Here is a 17,884-nt window from a genome sequence, read left to right as displayed (position 1 = left end):
GGAGTACCCGGAGGAAACCCACGCAGACACGGAGAGAACATGCAAACTCCGCACAGAGAGGCCCCGGCCGACGGGGATTCGAACCCAGGACCTCGCCGACCTTGGCGAACTCGAGCGCTAAAATTGATACAGAGGGATTAATTCTGACATTGGATGGATTTTGTTATTCATCTTATTTTTCACTAGAAATTTGGTAAACAAAATGCTTTATACTTTTATTCTATATAGGCTGTATAATTTTGAGATAATATGCCTATTTAAGTTCATAAGTGTCATCATATTTAGTATCAGTGGGCTTTGACCAAGGTTAGTCAGGGATGAGCTTGTAAGAGTTTAGGTGACTGAGCAATAGGGTACTCGAATCACTTAATTGAATATTCCATTGTATAAATTGTTTGTATAGGCAAAAAAAAAGTTGCAGAAGTGTCTCTGGATTAGAGTTTCTGTTGAATGTATAAACGTGGAAGTACTTGGCATAATTCACATGTCCTGAAATCTCAAATCCCAGAGTATGTTTCTCTACTGTGTCACCAATCTCACAACCTCTTGTGGTGTGGAAACTGGACACGACATCTGGTGACGTTTATGCTCAATAAATTGTATAAAATGGAGCTCAACACACACTCCTAGTAGCTAAATTGCATTTTATACATATTTTTTATACTTATTAAATATTCTGCTGCTGTAGCCTATTCAATTAGAAGTTTGACACGTTGTGTATTCAGAGATGATCTTCTGCATACCACTTTTGTAATGTGTGTTTTTTTGGGGGGTTTTCTCTCTCTCTCTCTCTCTCTCTCTCTTTTGCACCATTCTCTGCAAACTCTAGAGACTGTTGTGCATGAAAATCCCAGGAGATCAGCAGTTTCTGAGATACTTAAACCACCCTGCAACAATCATTCCACAGTCACATTTTTTCCCCATCCTGATGGTTGATGTGAACATTCATTGAAGCTCCTGACCCATATCTGTATCATTTTATGCATCGCACTGCTTCCACAAGATTGGCAGATTAGATAATTGCATGAATAAGTTGGTGTACAGGTGTTCATAATAAAGTGCTCAGTGAGTATATTATTAATATTAATGTAGTGGATCTCCTTATTGGTCTACAGGGCTCTTACACTGGAGTTCACGTTGACCTCATATGGCTTTGCTCTGATAGTGGTGCTGCTGTCAGACATTTTATGGATTTCAAAAACACTGTACATGCGGAGACAAGTAAAATTGTATTTTTCTAGACCCCTGTCTAAATCATTGTGTAATTGTGAGAGGATATGCAATGATAAATGCAAGGATATACATTTTTTTCATAGCAATAGGAATTATTTTAAATAGCTATCAATATACTCAAATTACCTGCCATTAGAGACTAGCAGATTTAACCAATTTCCCTTCTAATACTACTTTATATTAAGACTGATGCACTGTGCACCTTTAATCTTCCTCATTCATGGGCTCTGAAGTATCTGTGCCCAGTTAATATTTGTTACCTATGTTCTAAATGGGAATTGTGGCAGTCAAGAGTAGATGTGTGTGTTGAGGGGGAAATGTTTTTAAAAGAGTTGGAATGGAGAATGACGACTCACTGCAAGGGCAGTGTAACTGGCTACTTTACGACGACTGAAACACTGATGTATGTCTCAGGAATTCTTAATTTGGGCTATCTTGTCAGTTTAGGTTACTCTCTCATTCCTTGATATTCGAAACACCAGGACGGCTAAAAAAACATTTCGAGAAGAATTAGATGAGCTACCGCTTTAGGTAATCAGTCAGATGGTAATGCTTGGTAATAACGCCTGCTATATCTCTCGAAATCCTGAGGGGAAAGTGCGCATTGTGCGTTAGGAGAGTCCGTTCTGCTTCACGAAATAGCTACAATCAGATGACGACGGCTTTCAGAGTAATAGAAGAACATTTAGCAGTCAGAACTTAGTGCTATGGTAGGGTGTTGGTGGGAGGGATTACTACTTCCATTGCTCGTGGGAGTCTGGGGGACGTTAGGTAGCAGCTTCAGCTTTCTTCCTGGCTCCCGGAGCGCGCGGACACGAGACTGCATCCCAGCTGTTGCTGCACCAGGACACAGCCGATGAGCATCACTGATCTGGAGTCAGGCGTGGAACCTGTTGCTGAATTGCATTGACATCGCATTGCTTTGAAGTTAAAGCTTTGGAATTGCGATATTTATTGGCTAGCACCTGACGATTCTCCCTGCTGGTTTAAAACATTGCACTCCACTGGAATTACTAGCATGACTCCAGGAGTACTGTGCAACTGTCTGCTGCTGCTGTGTTTGACAGCGATTGATGATTGTCACGGTGGCACGCAGGTGGGTAACAACTTTACTTTGAAAATCTGATTTGCTTTTACATTCTAACGTGGGTTTTGGCATGTATCATAAAACATGCAATACACAGTGTATCGATAAAAAGTAACTTTACGCACTGGAGCGGGTTTTCTTAGAAGCCTACATGTAAAATATAAACATGCCAGATTATTGGCTATAAGAATCGAAAAACCTGTTCATAAGTTTGTTTTCTTTCTTTTGACATTGTGATTTGGCCTTGTAAGTTTGGCAACTGGAAAAAAAATTAAATGTAACGAAATTCCCCCTTTCCTCTCTGCTTAACGATTATAATGAGTAAAAAAACATTTTCTTTCACTAAATGGAGGAATGCTCCAAGGTATGTGGCTTTACCCACAAAGAGAGAGAGAGGAGAGAGAGAGAGAGAGAGAGAGAGAGAGAGAGAGAGAGAGAGAGAGAGAGAGAATGTCAAAGCATAGCTGAGGTGATTAGCGAAAGAAAGGTCGCATGCTAGGCAAGCCTTTTATACTTATTTACGCTCGAAATGCAAATTACAGGAACATGACTGCCATATCACTTTTCTCTCTCGTTGTCCAAAGGGGGTTATCCATAGCTTGTAATAAAACATATTTTGATTCTATTTCTCATATAAAAAAAGCAACAACAGCAAATTGCTACAACGCAATATAGTAATATGAATGGCATCCGTCATCATAATTGATTCCATTGTATAAGACAGTTAAAAATTCATTTAATAGAGCATATCAGCTGTTCATCCTTGGTATTTTGTTCCATATTGAGACTCAATCAGGATGTTTTTTGGTTCATAAAAGTTACTGTTACTGTTACTGTTCATGTTTTGTTATTGGCAGGCATCAATGGTGAGCTGTCAGTTATCCATTAAATGTTTATGTGCAGAAGAAGGCTTTTGGACCTGGATACCTTTTTGGCCTTTTTGGAGTTATCTAAAAGTTCTCATATGGATTTGAGGCCATTGTGGTCATGGCATGTTCATACATCAACTTGTACCCTTAAACAGAGCACCCACCACCCATTTGGCTGCGACAATTCTACAAGTCATTTTAACCAAAATAGCCGGTTTTACACTCTTGCCAGCCAGTTCTTAATCCATGTCTTACAGACAAAAGGCCAAGTCATCTTGTGTTTCCAAGATTATTCTGATCTCCACGAGAGAATGTGGAAAGCTATGTTTTATTGCATCCTTAATTGTGAGACTCTTATTTTTGTATTTGAGATCCAGCTGTGTGGAGCACAAATACATGCCTCTTGGGGTCCTTTCCAGTGAGCCTGAGCTCCATGCCATCCAAAATATACAGGCGACTGGCTCTTTGGACAGAGGTCCCAGAGACATCTGCTGCACAGCTCTCATCCAGCTGCAGCTTTGCCAGACTCTTCTGCTGCAGGGGGGCAGAGAGAGAGAGAGAGAGAGAGAGAGACCGACAGACAGAGAGGTGGGGGGGGGGGGGGGGGGGGGGGGGCATAGGGTAACTCAAATACAACCAAACCTATGTCAGTAAGGGGCTGAAGCCAACCACGGCGAGTCCCGTGCTAGGTTAGAATTGTGTGTGTGTGTGTGTGTGTGTGTGTATGCGTGTGTGAGTTTCCACACCTGGACAGCTCTTCCTATGAGGTGGTACCTGTGTGAAAGGCCCTTGGATGTGTTAGTGTAGGCCCTTCCCTCAGTAGGTGCTCTGGCAGAGGAAATGTCAGAGGAAATCAACAATGATCTCAGGCACTTCCTGCTCATAAAGCTGCTTGTAATATAGGATGACATCACCTCCTTCAGATGCAATATGAATCACGGGCTGGCACTATTCGTATTTCATCATTGTTGACCTAGCCTTATGTCTATTGGGAGTCATATGTTTTCAAAGCTCAGTGCATTCCGTCATAACTTCACTGTTTTTAACTGCTTGTTATGTGTGCTTTTACGTGTATATTTTCATTGAATGTAAAGACATGGCTCTATTGGACCATATTTAAGAACTGCTACTTGCTTGATTGGTACTGGGTTCCTCTGGGTGTGGAACATAAACTTATATTGGAGAAAAATAGAGAGATATACTTGTAGATATTCCAAACTTCTTTGGAAGTGAGGAAAATTGAGAGATTGAGTGCTGAAACAACTGATACTGTAAGAAAAGGGTTAAAGGTCACTGTCACATGCAGTATGACTCCCCTGGGTAGAAGATGTGGGAGATGGGGATGTTCGCCTATGTTTGTTGCATGGAGAGAGAGAGCGCCAACACCAACACCAAATAAATAATAAAAAGTCTCCACCCTTCCTCCTCACAGGTTCCAGGCAAAAATAATAAACTAACACAATAAACTAAAATAAAAAAGGCAAAAGAAAGTCAAACCAAGCAAAATGTTTTCAGCTCGCTGCTCAGAGCTGGTCACTTTTCAGCCGGCCAGTTCCACTGCTTTTCAGCTGCATCTTTCTTTCAAATGCTGTGACAAATTGAAGGATAAAGTCAAACAAAACTCACCCACAAAAACTGGCACTCCGGCGTGATCTCCTGGTCTCGGTCCCATACTGTGGAAATAAGCACACTTTAAGTACCTGGGCTGGACTGAGACAATGTCCACATGCCACAGTCACCCTGAGTGATTGCACTGTACAATCCAACAGGAAAATCATCTTCATTTCATGGTGTTCAGAGGAGAAAGGGAAATGTTAAAATGCCTTTTCTACATGCATAATATGTTATTATAAGCAGAATTACAAATATGATTGTGTATAATGAAGGTCTGGCCTTGTTTCAGCCATAAACTGAGTGTGCTTCTTGTGTGTTTTTGTTGTTTTTGTGTCTGTTGTTTTGGGTGGGGGTTCTGGAGGGGCCGCAGAGCTGCATGGACAGACACCAGGTGGTGGGGGTGCTGCGTCAGATGGAGAAGTTCCTGAAGGGGCAGGAGATGCGATTCACAGAGGGTCTCCGGATCATGAAGTCCAAATTGGCTGCCCTGCAGAACTCCGTCTCCAAGCTCCCCCAGGCCGACCAGTATTTGGGTAAATGCACAGTGCCAAAGAGGCGCTCGGTCACGTCTCACCAACCTCTCGCCAACCGGCTGCAGCTATTGTAAACTGAGGAAAGTCGCTGAATAATGTAGGTCTTTGTTTGTGGCATACACGCCTCACTGTAGCATTACTGTTACTGGTGCAGACCTTTTCAACAGTGACCAAAGGGAGGTCAGGAGCTCTCAGCAACATTTATTCTTTATTTTCCTGTATGAAATGGAAAAATAATTTCTGAACTTGATTTAAACATATTGCTATATAGTAATAGTAGTTGTCCTGCTGATGTTACAGTTGTGTTCAAGAAAATAGCTGTACAACATCAGTAACCTGATGAACCACTGTTATTAGTAGTAGTGATATTTCTGCATGGCAAATACTTTACTTGTAGATGTAGTAGTGTAATAGAAAAACAACAGACCCAAGTGTTATGACATGCACACTGCTTGTTCTAAATAATTGATTCATTCATTGAAAAGGGAAGAAGAAGGGAAACAAATGTTTCACACATTGTTATAAAATATATTTCCTTCTGAATTGTCATTGTCATTTTGGGAGGGGAAAACGTATAAAGAAGGGTAGCAAATTATAGGATGCTCAGCTAAAATGATCTCAAATGCTTTAAAATGGCTACAAAAACCCGAAACAAACAGAAGAAAAGCAACTGCTGTTAAAACGGATGGAAGAATAGTCTGAATGGCAAAGATTCAGCCATTCATCAGCTCCAGAAAGATCAAAGATGATCTACAATTACTGTGCTGTTACAGTCAGAAGACATTTGATTGAAGCTAAGCTATCAGCAAGAAGCCCCGCAAAGCACCATTGTTGAAAAAAGGGCATGTGCAGAATAGGTTAAAATTTGCCACGGAACACTTCGATTGGCCCAAAGAGAAATAGCGTAACATTCTGTGGACTGATGAGAGTAAAATTGTTCTTTTTGGGTCTAGTGGTCGTCGACAGTACGTCAGACGACCACCGGGTACTGAGTTAAAGCCACAGTACATTATGAAGACAGTGAAGCATGGTGGCGCAAAAATCATGGTATGGGGAGGTTTTTCATACGACGGTGTTGGGTTCGTATACCAGGGATCATGGATCAGTTTGAATAATCAAAATACTTGAAGAGATTATGTTGCCGTATGCCAAAGAGGAAATGCTCTTGAGGTAATAGAGGTAATAGAGTAGCCAACTCAATCCCCTGACCTCAACCCCATTGAAAACTTGTGGGGTGACATAAAAAATGCAATTTCTGAAGCAAAACCTAAAAATTCACAGGAACTGTGGAATGTAGTTTGTTCATCCTGGGCTGATATACCTGTTTCTAGGTGCCAGAAGTTGGTTGACTCAATGCAACGCAGATGCACAGCAGTTATCAAAAACAATGGTTATGCAACTAAATAGTAGTTCAGTAATTTAAAGTGAAGTTAAATCTTGAAAAATGTCTTCAGTTTATACAGTTTGAAGAGTCTGAAGAATTTTTTTTTCTTTGCGTCCTGTTAAAGAATAACGCAGACTTGATACAATTTGCTAATGCTTTGATTTGGAATTGAATGTGTAATGTTTCCACTACATTTGAAATATTGAACTAAAAGCTACTAAAAAATATTTGCACTTTATTAACTTTTTTGAACACACTGCTATTTATTTGAACACAACTGTAAGTATGGACTTAAGTATGTGGAGACTTTATTTGTTACATTTCTAATCCTCATCTGTTAGCTGCCTGGAATGTGTCTAATGTAGAGGTCAGATCTCATTGTTTTAGTACACTACTGGTGTATATACACTGAGTGAGCACTTTATTAGGTATTTATTAGACAAATTGTTTTAGCTGCCACATGATTGGCTGATTAGATAATCGCTTGAATAAGTAGGTGTTCCTAATAAAGTGCTCATTGCATGTATCACATGCAGACCAATTTTGGGACAGTCATAATACATTTCTACTTTTTTATTATTGCATTGCATTATTCACTTATTTGCTTAGCAGTTGTACTTATCTAGAGTTACTTGCTGTACACAGCTCACATGTTTAAATACTATCCCATACTGGGTTTTGGGATAGTAGTTATCCAGAGATGAAATTGGTGATTACTTCAAATACATCATGAAGTATGCAAAAGCTGAAGAGCATCAAGAGTTTGCATCAGGTTGTATTGTGTAAGGATCCAAAATGTAATCTGGTAATGGGGGTTGCGGCAGCAGGCAGGGATATCCTGAAAGGTATGGTGGAGTGGTCTTGACCTTGCCTCAGTAAGAATGTTCAAGTAACTTACTGCTGCTGTATGGCTCAGAAACCGTGAGGTTCTCCGTTCAGATCCTAGGTGGAACATAGCTGTCCTGTACAGGAATCCTTGCGGTCTTGCTGGCATCTGGACTGGTAAAGTGAAAGAGTTTCACTTTTTTTTTGTCCATCTGTAAATATTTGCAATCTGTGCAAGCACAGGAACGAGCAGGGATTTGCCCTGCATCTCAGTCCCATCTCTGGCACAGAGACTGAGGTTCAGGCATACTTCCAGGGAAATGCAGTCTGCCACCACCGGAGGCAAAGAAAACAGGGAAAGTTAGATTTATGCTGTGGGAAGAGCACAAGCTGTGGATTACTTCATATGAAGTCACTGGCAAAAAAGCAAGTTGGCGTGCAAGCTATCGCCAGTGCGCACATAGCTCCTACCTAAGACTCTCCATGTTTCTGTCTCTTATAAAGGCTCAAGGAAGTGAGTTGTGTTTCTCATGATAATGCCTAACTGAATCACGACTGTGCCGTGCTGCATGTGTTTGGCTGCAGAGTGGTTTTCCACCTCATTGCATGTACTTTGATGTACTCCACATTCCCGCCCCAGGGTTATAAATCAACAGGGCAGGAGGACATGAACCCAAACATTTCCCAAAAGTTTCACCCGCCAAACGTGCGTGGAAACCTGATTCTCGTATCACCCTCTGTGGGCCCGTAACTTTCATCGAGCTGGTCTCTGTGCAATGCAACTCAGGGAAAGTGTTCCACTGAGTGCATCGAGCATTTATCAGCCAGCCCAGTAAGGGCCAATTACACTTTCCACTCACTGCCCAGTTATAAAGCTTCCTGTACTTCCTTCCTTGTCTGCTGCTCTAATTTGAGTCAGATTGGAGAATCAGAGGTCAAACATCACTTTGCAATGGCATTGTGCCTGTGTAGTTATAAAAGTGAGAACCGCGTGGGTACAGTGTTATGCCAGTGCATGCTTTGTTTTAATAAGGGTGAATCACAGGAGATTTAGCCACTCATTAAGTAGTTTGTGGGCTCTGAAAGTAGACAGTTTCACTGCTAAAGCATATTGAATGTGAAAATGATGATTTTGAGGTACTTTGTGTCCCCCTCCCTCCCAGTTGGACATTCATCTTAGCCAAGAGAGGATTCATATTGGGCTTTTATTCTTAGTGGTGGGGCTGAGAGGGGAATTCACTTGTTTGGATGTCATAATTAAGATTATGGAGGTTGGGCCGGTTGAGGTCTTGTGGTCTATGGTGATGGTTGTGCAACGCCAGGTGATTTACTCCAACATGTCAACACAGTCATGTCCCTGTTATGATTTGTCGATAATATCCACCTGATGTGGGGCTTGAATCAGTTTATTGTCACAGAAAAGTTATCTTAAAGTTGGGTGTGGGGCATTATTAGATTGAATTTGACTTGCCCTTGTCATGCCCTTTTTATTTTGAAGATGTTTGACAGTAAATCAGTCTGTACAATACTATGCTACTTGGTATGGCCTCACTCTCTCTCTGTCACTCACTCACTCTCTCTCCCTCTCTCCCTCGCTCCTCTGAAACAGACAGTGATTTTGGAAGGTTGCAGATGACTCTTTCCCTTCCAGAAACATGTCCTACATTGATCAGCGGTGTGAAATTGAAGAGGATTTACGCTGTTATGCATCTCATTGCTTGTCAGGTGCTAGAAGTTTTGTGTTACTTGGCTGAGGTATGCTGAAGCTGCCAGACATTTAGCTTGGCGTAACAACACTGAACGTGGCCCTGCAGATGGTTCTTGGCTGAAGTAGAGACAGGCTGATAAGTGACGGTTAAGTGGGAAGGCGTATGATCCTAATGTGCGACTATACTCTCAGGCACATTAACAGCACATTGTTTTTGACTGTGAATACAGTGCATTGTTCAGCTGAAGCCCAGCTATGGGCAGCAGTGTTGTCTAGTGGTGAGGCTATAGGTTAGATTCCCAGGTGGGGCACTGCTGTTGTACAGTTGAGTGAGATACTTGACCTGAATTGCTCCAGTAAAACATCCAGCCCTGTAAATGGATTGTACAAAAAGAATTTAAGCTGCATAAATCATGGATAAAAGTGTCTGCTAAATGCCTAGAATGTACTACAGCTGACATATGCTTCAAATTACACCAGCAGGCTTTTCGTATGTTACTTATAGTTATGTACGTATATTTATGGACACTCAGTGAGCACTTTATTAGGTTTTAGTTTTTTTTACTGATGTAGTCTATCCACTTAAGAGTTATGATATGTTGTGTGTTCAGAGATGCTATTCTGCATACCACTGCTGTAATGTGTGGTTATTTACATTACTGTCACCTTCCTGTCAGCTTTGACCAGTCTGGCCATACTCCTCTGACGTTTCTCATTAACAAGGTGTTTCTGTCTGCAGAACTGCTGCTCACTGGATCTCACTTAGTTTTTTGCATAATTCTTTGCAAACTAGTGATGCGTGAAAATCCCAGGAGATCAGCCGTTTCTGAGATACTCAAACCACCCTGTCTGCCACCAACAATCATTCCATGATCAAATTCACGTAGATCACATTAGATCCCCATTCCCCAGCTCCTGGCCCATATTTATATGATTGTATGTATTGCACTGCTGCCACACAATTGGCTGATTAGATAATCGCATGAATAAGTAGGCAGAATAAAGTAAAAATATTCATAAAAGGGATGTTTTCCAAACCTTTTTTCAGAAAGTCATGACATAAAAAGCTTTGGGTATTAATATGCTTAAGATCTGATAAGATTTGGGTAAACATTCAAATTTTTATTGGTGGATGGATTTTATGGATTTATTTCATTGAAAAAAGATCTGAAACCATTAAAATATGCAGTCATAGGGGAAATCAGGAAGGGGGCAAATACTTTTTCATAGCATTGCAACCCCCCCCCTCCCCAAGGAATACATTCCTCCTCTTCCAAGGATTAAATGAGGCCTTTCCAGCATCCCTTCCCATGGAAGTTACTGGATATTTTTCAAAGACATTTGGATGTACTCCTGACAGCAGACCTCTATTGTTTGTTTCTTTCTTTCATTCTTTCTTTTCCTCTGTATCCTGCCCTTTCCCCCTGCAGCTCCCTCTACCTGCCCTTCCATCGATGCCCCGTCCCACGGGCGGAAATACGGCTCTAAGTACCTGATAGGCCACGAGGTCCACTTCACGTGTCACACAGGGTATCAGCTGGTGGGTGCGGCCACACGCGTGTGTCAGGAGAACGGCACCTGGAGTGGGGGCGACACCGCCTGCAAAGGTAAGCCGCTGTCCACCTGACCTCCGTCCACCAATCAGGAAGGGGCCCAGAGGAAGCTGCATCACTGCTCCTCAGATTGAATCCTTGTGGGACTGTTGGTTGGTTTGTCCTGGGCTCCAATGTGCAGATCCTCCATGGGCTGGCATCAGTCCTGAACATGCTTGCTGTTGTTAGCCTAAACATGTACTGACACAGCACCAAGCATAAACACACACACACACACACACACAAGCACATGCATACATATATTTATACACAAATACACACGCACAAGCACACACACACACACACACACACACACCCCTGGGATGTTGAGACCTACAGAACTTCTGAGATAGGCTGAAGCCACACTATTCTTACAGAGGATTACGTAAAGTGATGAGACCGTGAAGGTTGATCTGAAAAGGAGAGGAATGCTGTCACACCCCAAGTGGGGTGTATGTCTGAGGATTAGGAAAGATGCCCCCCCCCGGCCCAATCTGCAAGCCTTGAATCGGCAGAATTCCTGCGCCTGTCAGGGCTGCCACATTATCCCACAGCCCTGGGAGAAACCCCCATTCAGGGTGACCTTGACCGGATGGGCTGAATGGAAACCTGAAAGAGAGGAGAAAGACAGAGGGAACTGAGGGGGAGGGGGGCAGGTTAGCCAATAGAAAAGGTTCCTCCTCACACACAGATATGTGGGAAGAAAGGATGGATTCTTTGGATTGTTGTGGGCAATGATCCCCGCCTCCATCCCAAATTAAACTCTCATTAAAGTGACATTAAATATCCCTGCACACTAAAACACCTGCTCTGCATTCCACAGCGCATTGTCTCCCTCCACCCCCACTTTCACTTCACCCTCTAAAGGCCCAGTGCTAGCAGGTTTGAGTGGAAGTCAGCCTTGCCCCTCTCAAATTTCTCCCCCCTTCTCATTTCCAGTGTTTGCTGCAGGTTCCGGTAGGCAGGGGTTAAGTCCCCCGTGCGTTTCATTAAACGGGTAATAGTGCAGAGGTATGTGAAGCACGCTATCGACGGCTTCCTCCGTCTGAGCAGTTTGGCACTGGAGAGGACATTCCAAGTGGTGCGAGAGGGAGTCTGTCACAGTGGAGGGGGGGGGGGGGGCGGGGGTGGCGTGCCGTTGGGACAATATTACCCCTGTGGAGGCTGGGAAGGGAAGCAGCTTGCAAGGAAGGAGCTAAATTTGGAGCCTGCTACAAAGGCCCCACTGAGGAGAGAGAGGGGCATAAATATAAAAATGATGTTGATGGTGTTTAAAAATATCCAGCAGAGCAAGTGGGGAGGCCCTCTGTGTGTCAGAGGTGTGTGAAGGGGATTGGATAAAAAAGCCTAAAAACACACAAGGGGGATGAAGAACTGGGGGCAGGGGGTTAGGGGCTGCCAAACTCTACCTAACACAACCTCTCGTCCCTTCCACTCATTAGCAGTTCAATGTCAAGCCCCCGAACAGTGAATTACCCTAAAGGATGGGATTTGGAGAATGGGCAGAATTGCACAGCAACACAAAGCCCTCGGGTGGTTAAGAGTGTGTGAGCTCAGCATTACATTACAGGTCTAGGTTCTCCCTGTTTAAACTGCACAGAAACCCTGAGACTCATAGCCAGAGCCGCTTATGGTCACACTCAGTCTGCTCCAACTTCCTTTTTTAAAAGACAAATGTTAAACCTAATACAGAAACTGCATAGTACAGTATGCACACTGAGTTCTCCACTGATTGGGTCCAGATTTGTGTTTTTCGTTTGCATGGTCAGAAGGTGAAATGCCTTCTTGTGACATCCCGTGTGTTTGTTTGTGTAAGTTCAGAGCGTAGGGGAGGTTTATCAAAGGCTGCCTTCTGAATGGGCCCTGTGGGTAGTAGCCAGCCCTACAGTTTACTCTGACATTAATTTAAGCAGTAAAAAAGTTAACATTGTCAATGAGCAAATGACTCCCAACCCTCCTGGAATGTTGTGCAAACATGCCCCACTTCCACACAGCAGCACGTGGTCCATATTTCACTCTGCCCCCCCTACCTCCTCCCTTTGAGTCTCGATGTAAAACGTATGGAGCTGGAGCTGTCATGTAGGAATATAGTGGCTCCTTATTGGTGGAGCTGTGACATAGGACTACATTTGGGGTTCCAAACTCGGGTCCGGAGAGACAGGGGATCCACGAATGTGTCCCAGGAGTGGTCCATAGTGAAATGGAAAATAGATTTGCCCATTTATTAGCTTATTTATCTGTATTTCTGAAATAATATATTTTAATCTGGTCTGGTTTCCACATCCTTGGTAGTATTATAATCCTTGCAATTAATAAATAATTATGTATGTATGTATGTATGTATGTATTATGTAGGTATATAATTACATCATTATTAGGAGGAGTGGGTGTTGGATGAAGATGTTGAAAGTTCACATCTGTATTGAGGTTGGGGTCCTCAGCCCTTGAGATGGAAGCATTTGAAATGATGAACTTCATTGGGGTCACTGACATTGCTTTCAGACATTAGTGAATGTGCCAGCAACCCATGTCAGAATGGAGGTACCTGTGTGGAGGGGCTCAACCAGTACAAGTGTACCTGCTCACAGAACTGGAGTGGATCCCACTGCCAACACCAAACCCAGACAGGTGTGTACCACCTCATCCACACACCAGACGACTGCTCTTACCCACATTGGCTCCGGTCGGTTCGATCCTGCCCTGGGTGTGTCGAAGTGTCCCTGAGCAAGACACCTAACCACCTAACGAGCTGGTTGCTGCCTTGCATGGCAGCGAATCGCCGTTGGTGTGTGAGTGCATGTATGAATGGGTGAATGAGAAGCATCAAGTGTACAGCGCTTTGGATACAGGCATTATATGAATGCCAACCATTTACCATTTACCATACCTACCCCACCTGCCAACACCAAACGCAGACAGGTTTGCATGCCCCCCCCCCCCCCCCCCCCACCCCCCAATGCTGGCAAATCCACAGGGGCTCATCCCGTCCTCTGCTTTTCTGTACCCACTACAGAAATATCAACACTTCTCCCATATAGTTCAGCCTGCATGAGTCAATGCAGTCCTGTCCCTCCTCAATGTGTTACTCTGGGGTAAAATTGGTTTGTGGTAATATTATCCAGTTGTGTAAGTACTATAAATGTGTGTGTCTGTGTGTGTGTGTGTGTGTGTGTGTGTGTGGGTGTTGGGTTAAAGTTAACCCCCTCACCTGCTTGCTCGCTCTCTTGCAGCCCCTCCCGAGTGGAGCGTGATGAACGACCCGGCCTTCAGCCGCAAGCCGCGCTGCGCCAAGGTGGACCACACCCAGCACTGCAGCTGTGACGCCGGGTTCCACATGAGCGGCACCGCCGACAACACCGTCTGCCAAGGTACACCCATCACCTGGGACACACACTGCCATGGTACACCCCTCACCTGGGACACACACTGCCATGTTATACCCATCACCTGGACACACACTGCCATGGTACACCCCTCACCTGGGACACACACTGCCATGTTATACCCATCACCTGGACACACACTGCCATGGTACATCCATCACCTGGACACACACTGCCATGTTATACCCCTCACCTGGACACACACACTGCCATGGTATACCCATCACCTGGACACACACTGCCATGGTACATCCATCACCTGGGACACACACTGCCATGTTATACCCCTCACCTGGACACACACACTGCCATGGTATACCCATCACCTGGGACACACACTGCCATGGTATACCCCTCACCTGAGGACACACACACTGCCATGGTATACCCCTCACCTGGGACACTGCCATGCCATAATAAGATCTGCACAGCCGTTGGGCCCTTGAGCAAGGCCCTTAACCCTGCATTGCTCCAGGGGAGGATTGTATCCTGCCTCCTAGTCTAATCGACTGTACGTCCCTCTGGATAAGAGCGTCTGCCAAATGCCATTAATGTCATGAGTGCGCTGACCATGTTGTTTCCCCGTGCCCTTGCGGTACGCTCTCCCCCCCACAGATGTGAACGAGTGCGAGGTGTACAAGCTGGACCGGGGGGGGAAGCTCTGCGTCCACGCCTGCGTGAACGTGCCGGGGTCGTACCACTGCTCCTGCCCCGACGGCTTCACCCTGCTGCCCAACGGCCGCGGCTGCGAGGGTGAGCCTGGGGGGAGGAGGAGGAGGAGGAGGAGGAGGAGGAGGAGGAGGAGGGGGGGGGGGGCTGGGGACCGAGTGCTGCAGGGCACAAAGCCTCATTCATGGGTCCAGACCAGAGGCTACACAAGCACTGCGGAGTGTGGGGGGTGTGATTTATGCACGGTGTGAGGTCATATGAGCGGGAGGTCTGGAGGGTAAATAAAGAGGGAATGAGAGAATAGAGATGCAAAAGGGGAGAGTCGGGGAGGGGGGTGTGGGGTACAGCCAGTGAGAGGGGTGTGGGGTGCAGACAGAGAGGGGGGTGTGGGGTACAGCCAGGGAGGGGGGTGTGGGGTGCAGACAGAGAGGGGGGTGTGGGGTACAGCCAGGGAGGGGGGTGTGTGGTACAGATAGGGAGGGGGGTGTGTGGTACAGATAGGGAGGGGGTGTGTGGTACAGACAGGGAGGGGGGTGTGTGGTACAGATAGGGAGGGGTGTGGGGTACAGATAGGGAGGGGGGTGTGTGGTACAGATAGGGAGGGGGTGTGTGGTACAGACAGGGAGGGGGGTGTGTGGTACAGATAGGGAGGGGGGTGTGGTACAGATAGGGAGGGGTGTGGGGTACAGACAGGGAGGGGGGTGTGTGGTACAGATAGGGAGGGGGGTGTGTGGTACAGATAGGGAGGGGGTGTGTGGTACAGATAGGGAGGGGGGTGTGTGGTACAGACAGGGAGGGGGTGTGTGGTACACACAGGGAGGGGGGTGTGGGGAACAGACAGGGAGGGGCTGTGTGGTACAGCTGTATTCATGTGTGAACGCGGTCGGCCGACCGGAGTGGAGGGTGGTGAGCTGTGGGGGTTAGGGTCAGGCCCACCCCACCCCCGGTCCGCACGCGCTCACACTCGACCCGGCAGTGAGCGGAAAGCCTGACCTCACCGCCTTCACCCACTGGAGGAATGTCCAGGCAGGGAGGCCTTCGGGGAAACTAGAACAGGGGACGACCCAAAAAAACAAGCGGAGCCCCAGGCCCGCTGTGTCTCTCTGGCGGGTGTCTGCGCCGCTCCAGTCAGCGGTGCCCCCTTGTGGTTCCAGACGTGGACGAGTGCCTGTCCCAGCAGCACAACTGCACCCGCGGCACCACCTGCATCAACACGGGCGGCAGCTTCCAGTGCGTCAACCCCGAGTGTCCCCGTTCCCACGGCAACGTCAGCTACGTCAAGACCTCGTCCTTGTGAGTGAACCCCAGTGATCAAATTGCTTGGGTTTAGGCACAATAGTGGGGCGAGGGGGGCAGATTTCTATAGGGAGCTATGTTCCCATGTTCCCACTAAACAATAGCTCTGCTTAGACTCTGTAGCTGTAGCTATGTAATGGGGGGGGGAGAGATGGTTTTCCTAACTTACAGGTGTAAGCTACACTGCATGGCTCGTGTGTTTTGGGAGAGAGAGAGACCTCAGGCTGCTCTGTGTCCCTCTCTCTCTCCTCCTGCAGCCAGTGTGAGCGTAACCCGTGCCCCATGGAGAGCCGCTCCTGCCACCTAGCAGCCAAGACCATCTCCTTCCACTACCTGTCGCTGCCTTCGGGCCTGCAGACGCCCGCCACCCTGTTCCGCATGGCCACCGCGGCCGCCCCGGGCCGGGCTGGGCCCGACAGCCTGCGCTTCGGCATCGCCGGGGGCAACACCAAGGGCCTGTTCGTCATGCAGCGCTCGGACCGGCAGACGGGGGAGCTGATCCTGGTGCAGGCCCTGCGCGGGCCCCAGGAGGTGACTGTGGACGTGGACATGTCTGAGTACACGGACCGCAGCTTCCAGGCCAAACACGTGGCCAAGGTGCACATCCTGGTCTCGCCATACGACTTCTGAGCTCTGCCCTGCCTGAGAGAGAGAGAACGTGAGAGAGAGAGAGAGAGAGAGAGAGAGAGAGAGAGAGAGAGATGAGAGAGAGAATGAGAGAGAAAGAAACAGAATATTCCTTCTGCTTCAATCACCTGTTTGCCCTCTCACCCCATGTAAACACACACACACACACACAACTCACAGCTCCATGTTTGAGAGCTTAAGACTGAAAGAAAGGTCTTTTTGTTTTGAAGTCCCTTGAGCCCAGTGGAGGGAAGCAGGTTGTGAGGGTTCCAGTGAGCTGGATCAGATAGGGCAGAGAGCTGGGGCTAAGGAAGAGAGAAAGGTCCAGTTCGATCCAGTCTAAACCGGTCCTCATACCGTCGTGGAGAGGGAGAATGGCTGAGCACCAGGACTACAGTGAGGTGTGAAATCACTGGCACAGTGAAAGGCCTGTAAATCATATTTTACAAACCAATGGATATATGAATGAATGTAATAATAATCAACATTTTTTTTGGTTCCTAAGAAACCTAACTAATCCTAGTTTTGATTGATTCAGGAGTGGGCCTGACGTTACCTCAGGAGTCTTAACTGAGGTACTGCACTTGAATGTGCACTGTCATTGGTAGATCCCAGAAGTTTAGACCCTCTGCCCTGCACACATAAATACACATGCATAACTAGCACCATGGCCCCTATTTATCAAAACGTTTTTTGTACGTTAGTAAAGTGTGTTGTCCTTGTCTTTTGTCACGTGAGTTTGTTTTTTTCTTTCTTCATCATTCAACCAAATGCAAGAGCAAATCATGTAAATGAAGCATACTGTAGCTTACTGTACAATTATATTGTGGAAACACGTTATATTTTTCTGTGAGATACTGTAGGAAAGTTACTAGATATTGTTTTAACAGTTATGCCTCTGTAACTACAGTCTGAGGCCCTTGCTGATGCAGTATATATCAGGTATCTGACATCATAATCCATCTCTTTACGGTGTGCCTTATTAATATCTCTTTTACTTGTTGTTGCACATGAATGTTTATACATAAGTGAAATAAAGCCAGCACTATAGTTGTTCTTTTTTA

The 17,884-nt window shown here is 45.8% G+C and overlaps 1 protein-coding gene across 2 annotated transcripts; it reads left to right on the top strand.

Moving 5' to 3' along the window:
• The first annotated feature begins 1,905 nt into the window (after nucleotides 1-1,905).
• LOC133118476 (fibulin-7) lies at nucleotides 1,906-17,884 on the top strand. Of its 2 annotated transcripts, none has more exons than XM_061228519.1 (8): nucleotides 1,906-2,329; nucleotides 5,174-5,336; nucleotides 10,684-10,860; nucleotides 13,348-13,473; nucleotides 14,076-14,213; nucleotides 14,844-14,981; nucleotides 16,052-16,190; nucleotides 16,451-17,884. In XM_061228519.1, exons 1-8 carry the CDS (start codon nucleotides 2,252-2,254, stop codon nucleotides 16,821-16,823), a joined length of 1,332 nt encoding a protein of 443 aa, XP_061084503.1. In that variant the 5' UTR covers nucleotides 1,906-2,251; the 3' UTR covers nucleotides 16,824-17,884. The 2 variants fall into 2 exon arrangements, with proteins under 2 accessions (XP_061084503.1, XP_061084502.1); XM_061228518.1 differs by having other exon boundaries at nucleotides 5,165-5,336.

This window comes from Conger conger, chromosome 18 (genome assembly GCF_963514075.1).
Source record: "Conger conger chromosome 18, fConCon1.1, whole genome shotgun sequence".
Lineage (NCBI taxonomy): Eukaryota > Metazoa > Chordata > Actinopteri > Anguilliformes > Congridae > Conger > Conger conger.
The sequence above is the reverse complement of the archived record's forward strand: the minus strand, read 5'-3'. Positions and strand labels throughout refer to the sequence as shown.

What these genes read in the sequence shown, in the direction of transcription:
- LOC133118476 (XM_061228518.1), top strand. Translation starts at nt 2,252, where the DNA reads ATGACTCCAGGAGTACTGTGCAACTGTCTGCTGCTGCTGTGTTTGACA. An exon ending in ATTGTCACGGTGGCACGCAG is followed by an intron (nt 2,330 to 5,164) that starts GTGGGTAACAAC and finishes GGGGTTCTGGAG; the next exon opens with GGGCCGCAGAGCTGCATGGA. An exon ending in CGACAACACCGTCTGCCAAG is followed by an intron (nt 14,214 to 14,843) that starts GTACACCCATCA and finishes TCCCCCCCACAG; the next exon opens with ATGTGAACGAGTGCGAGGTG.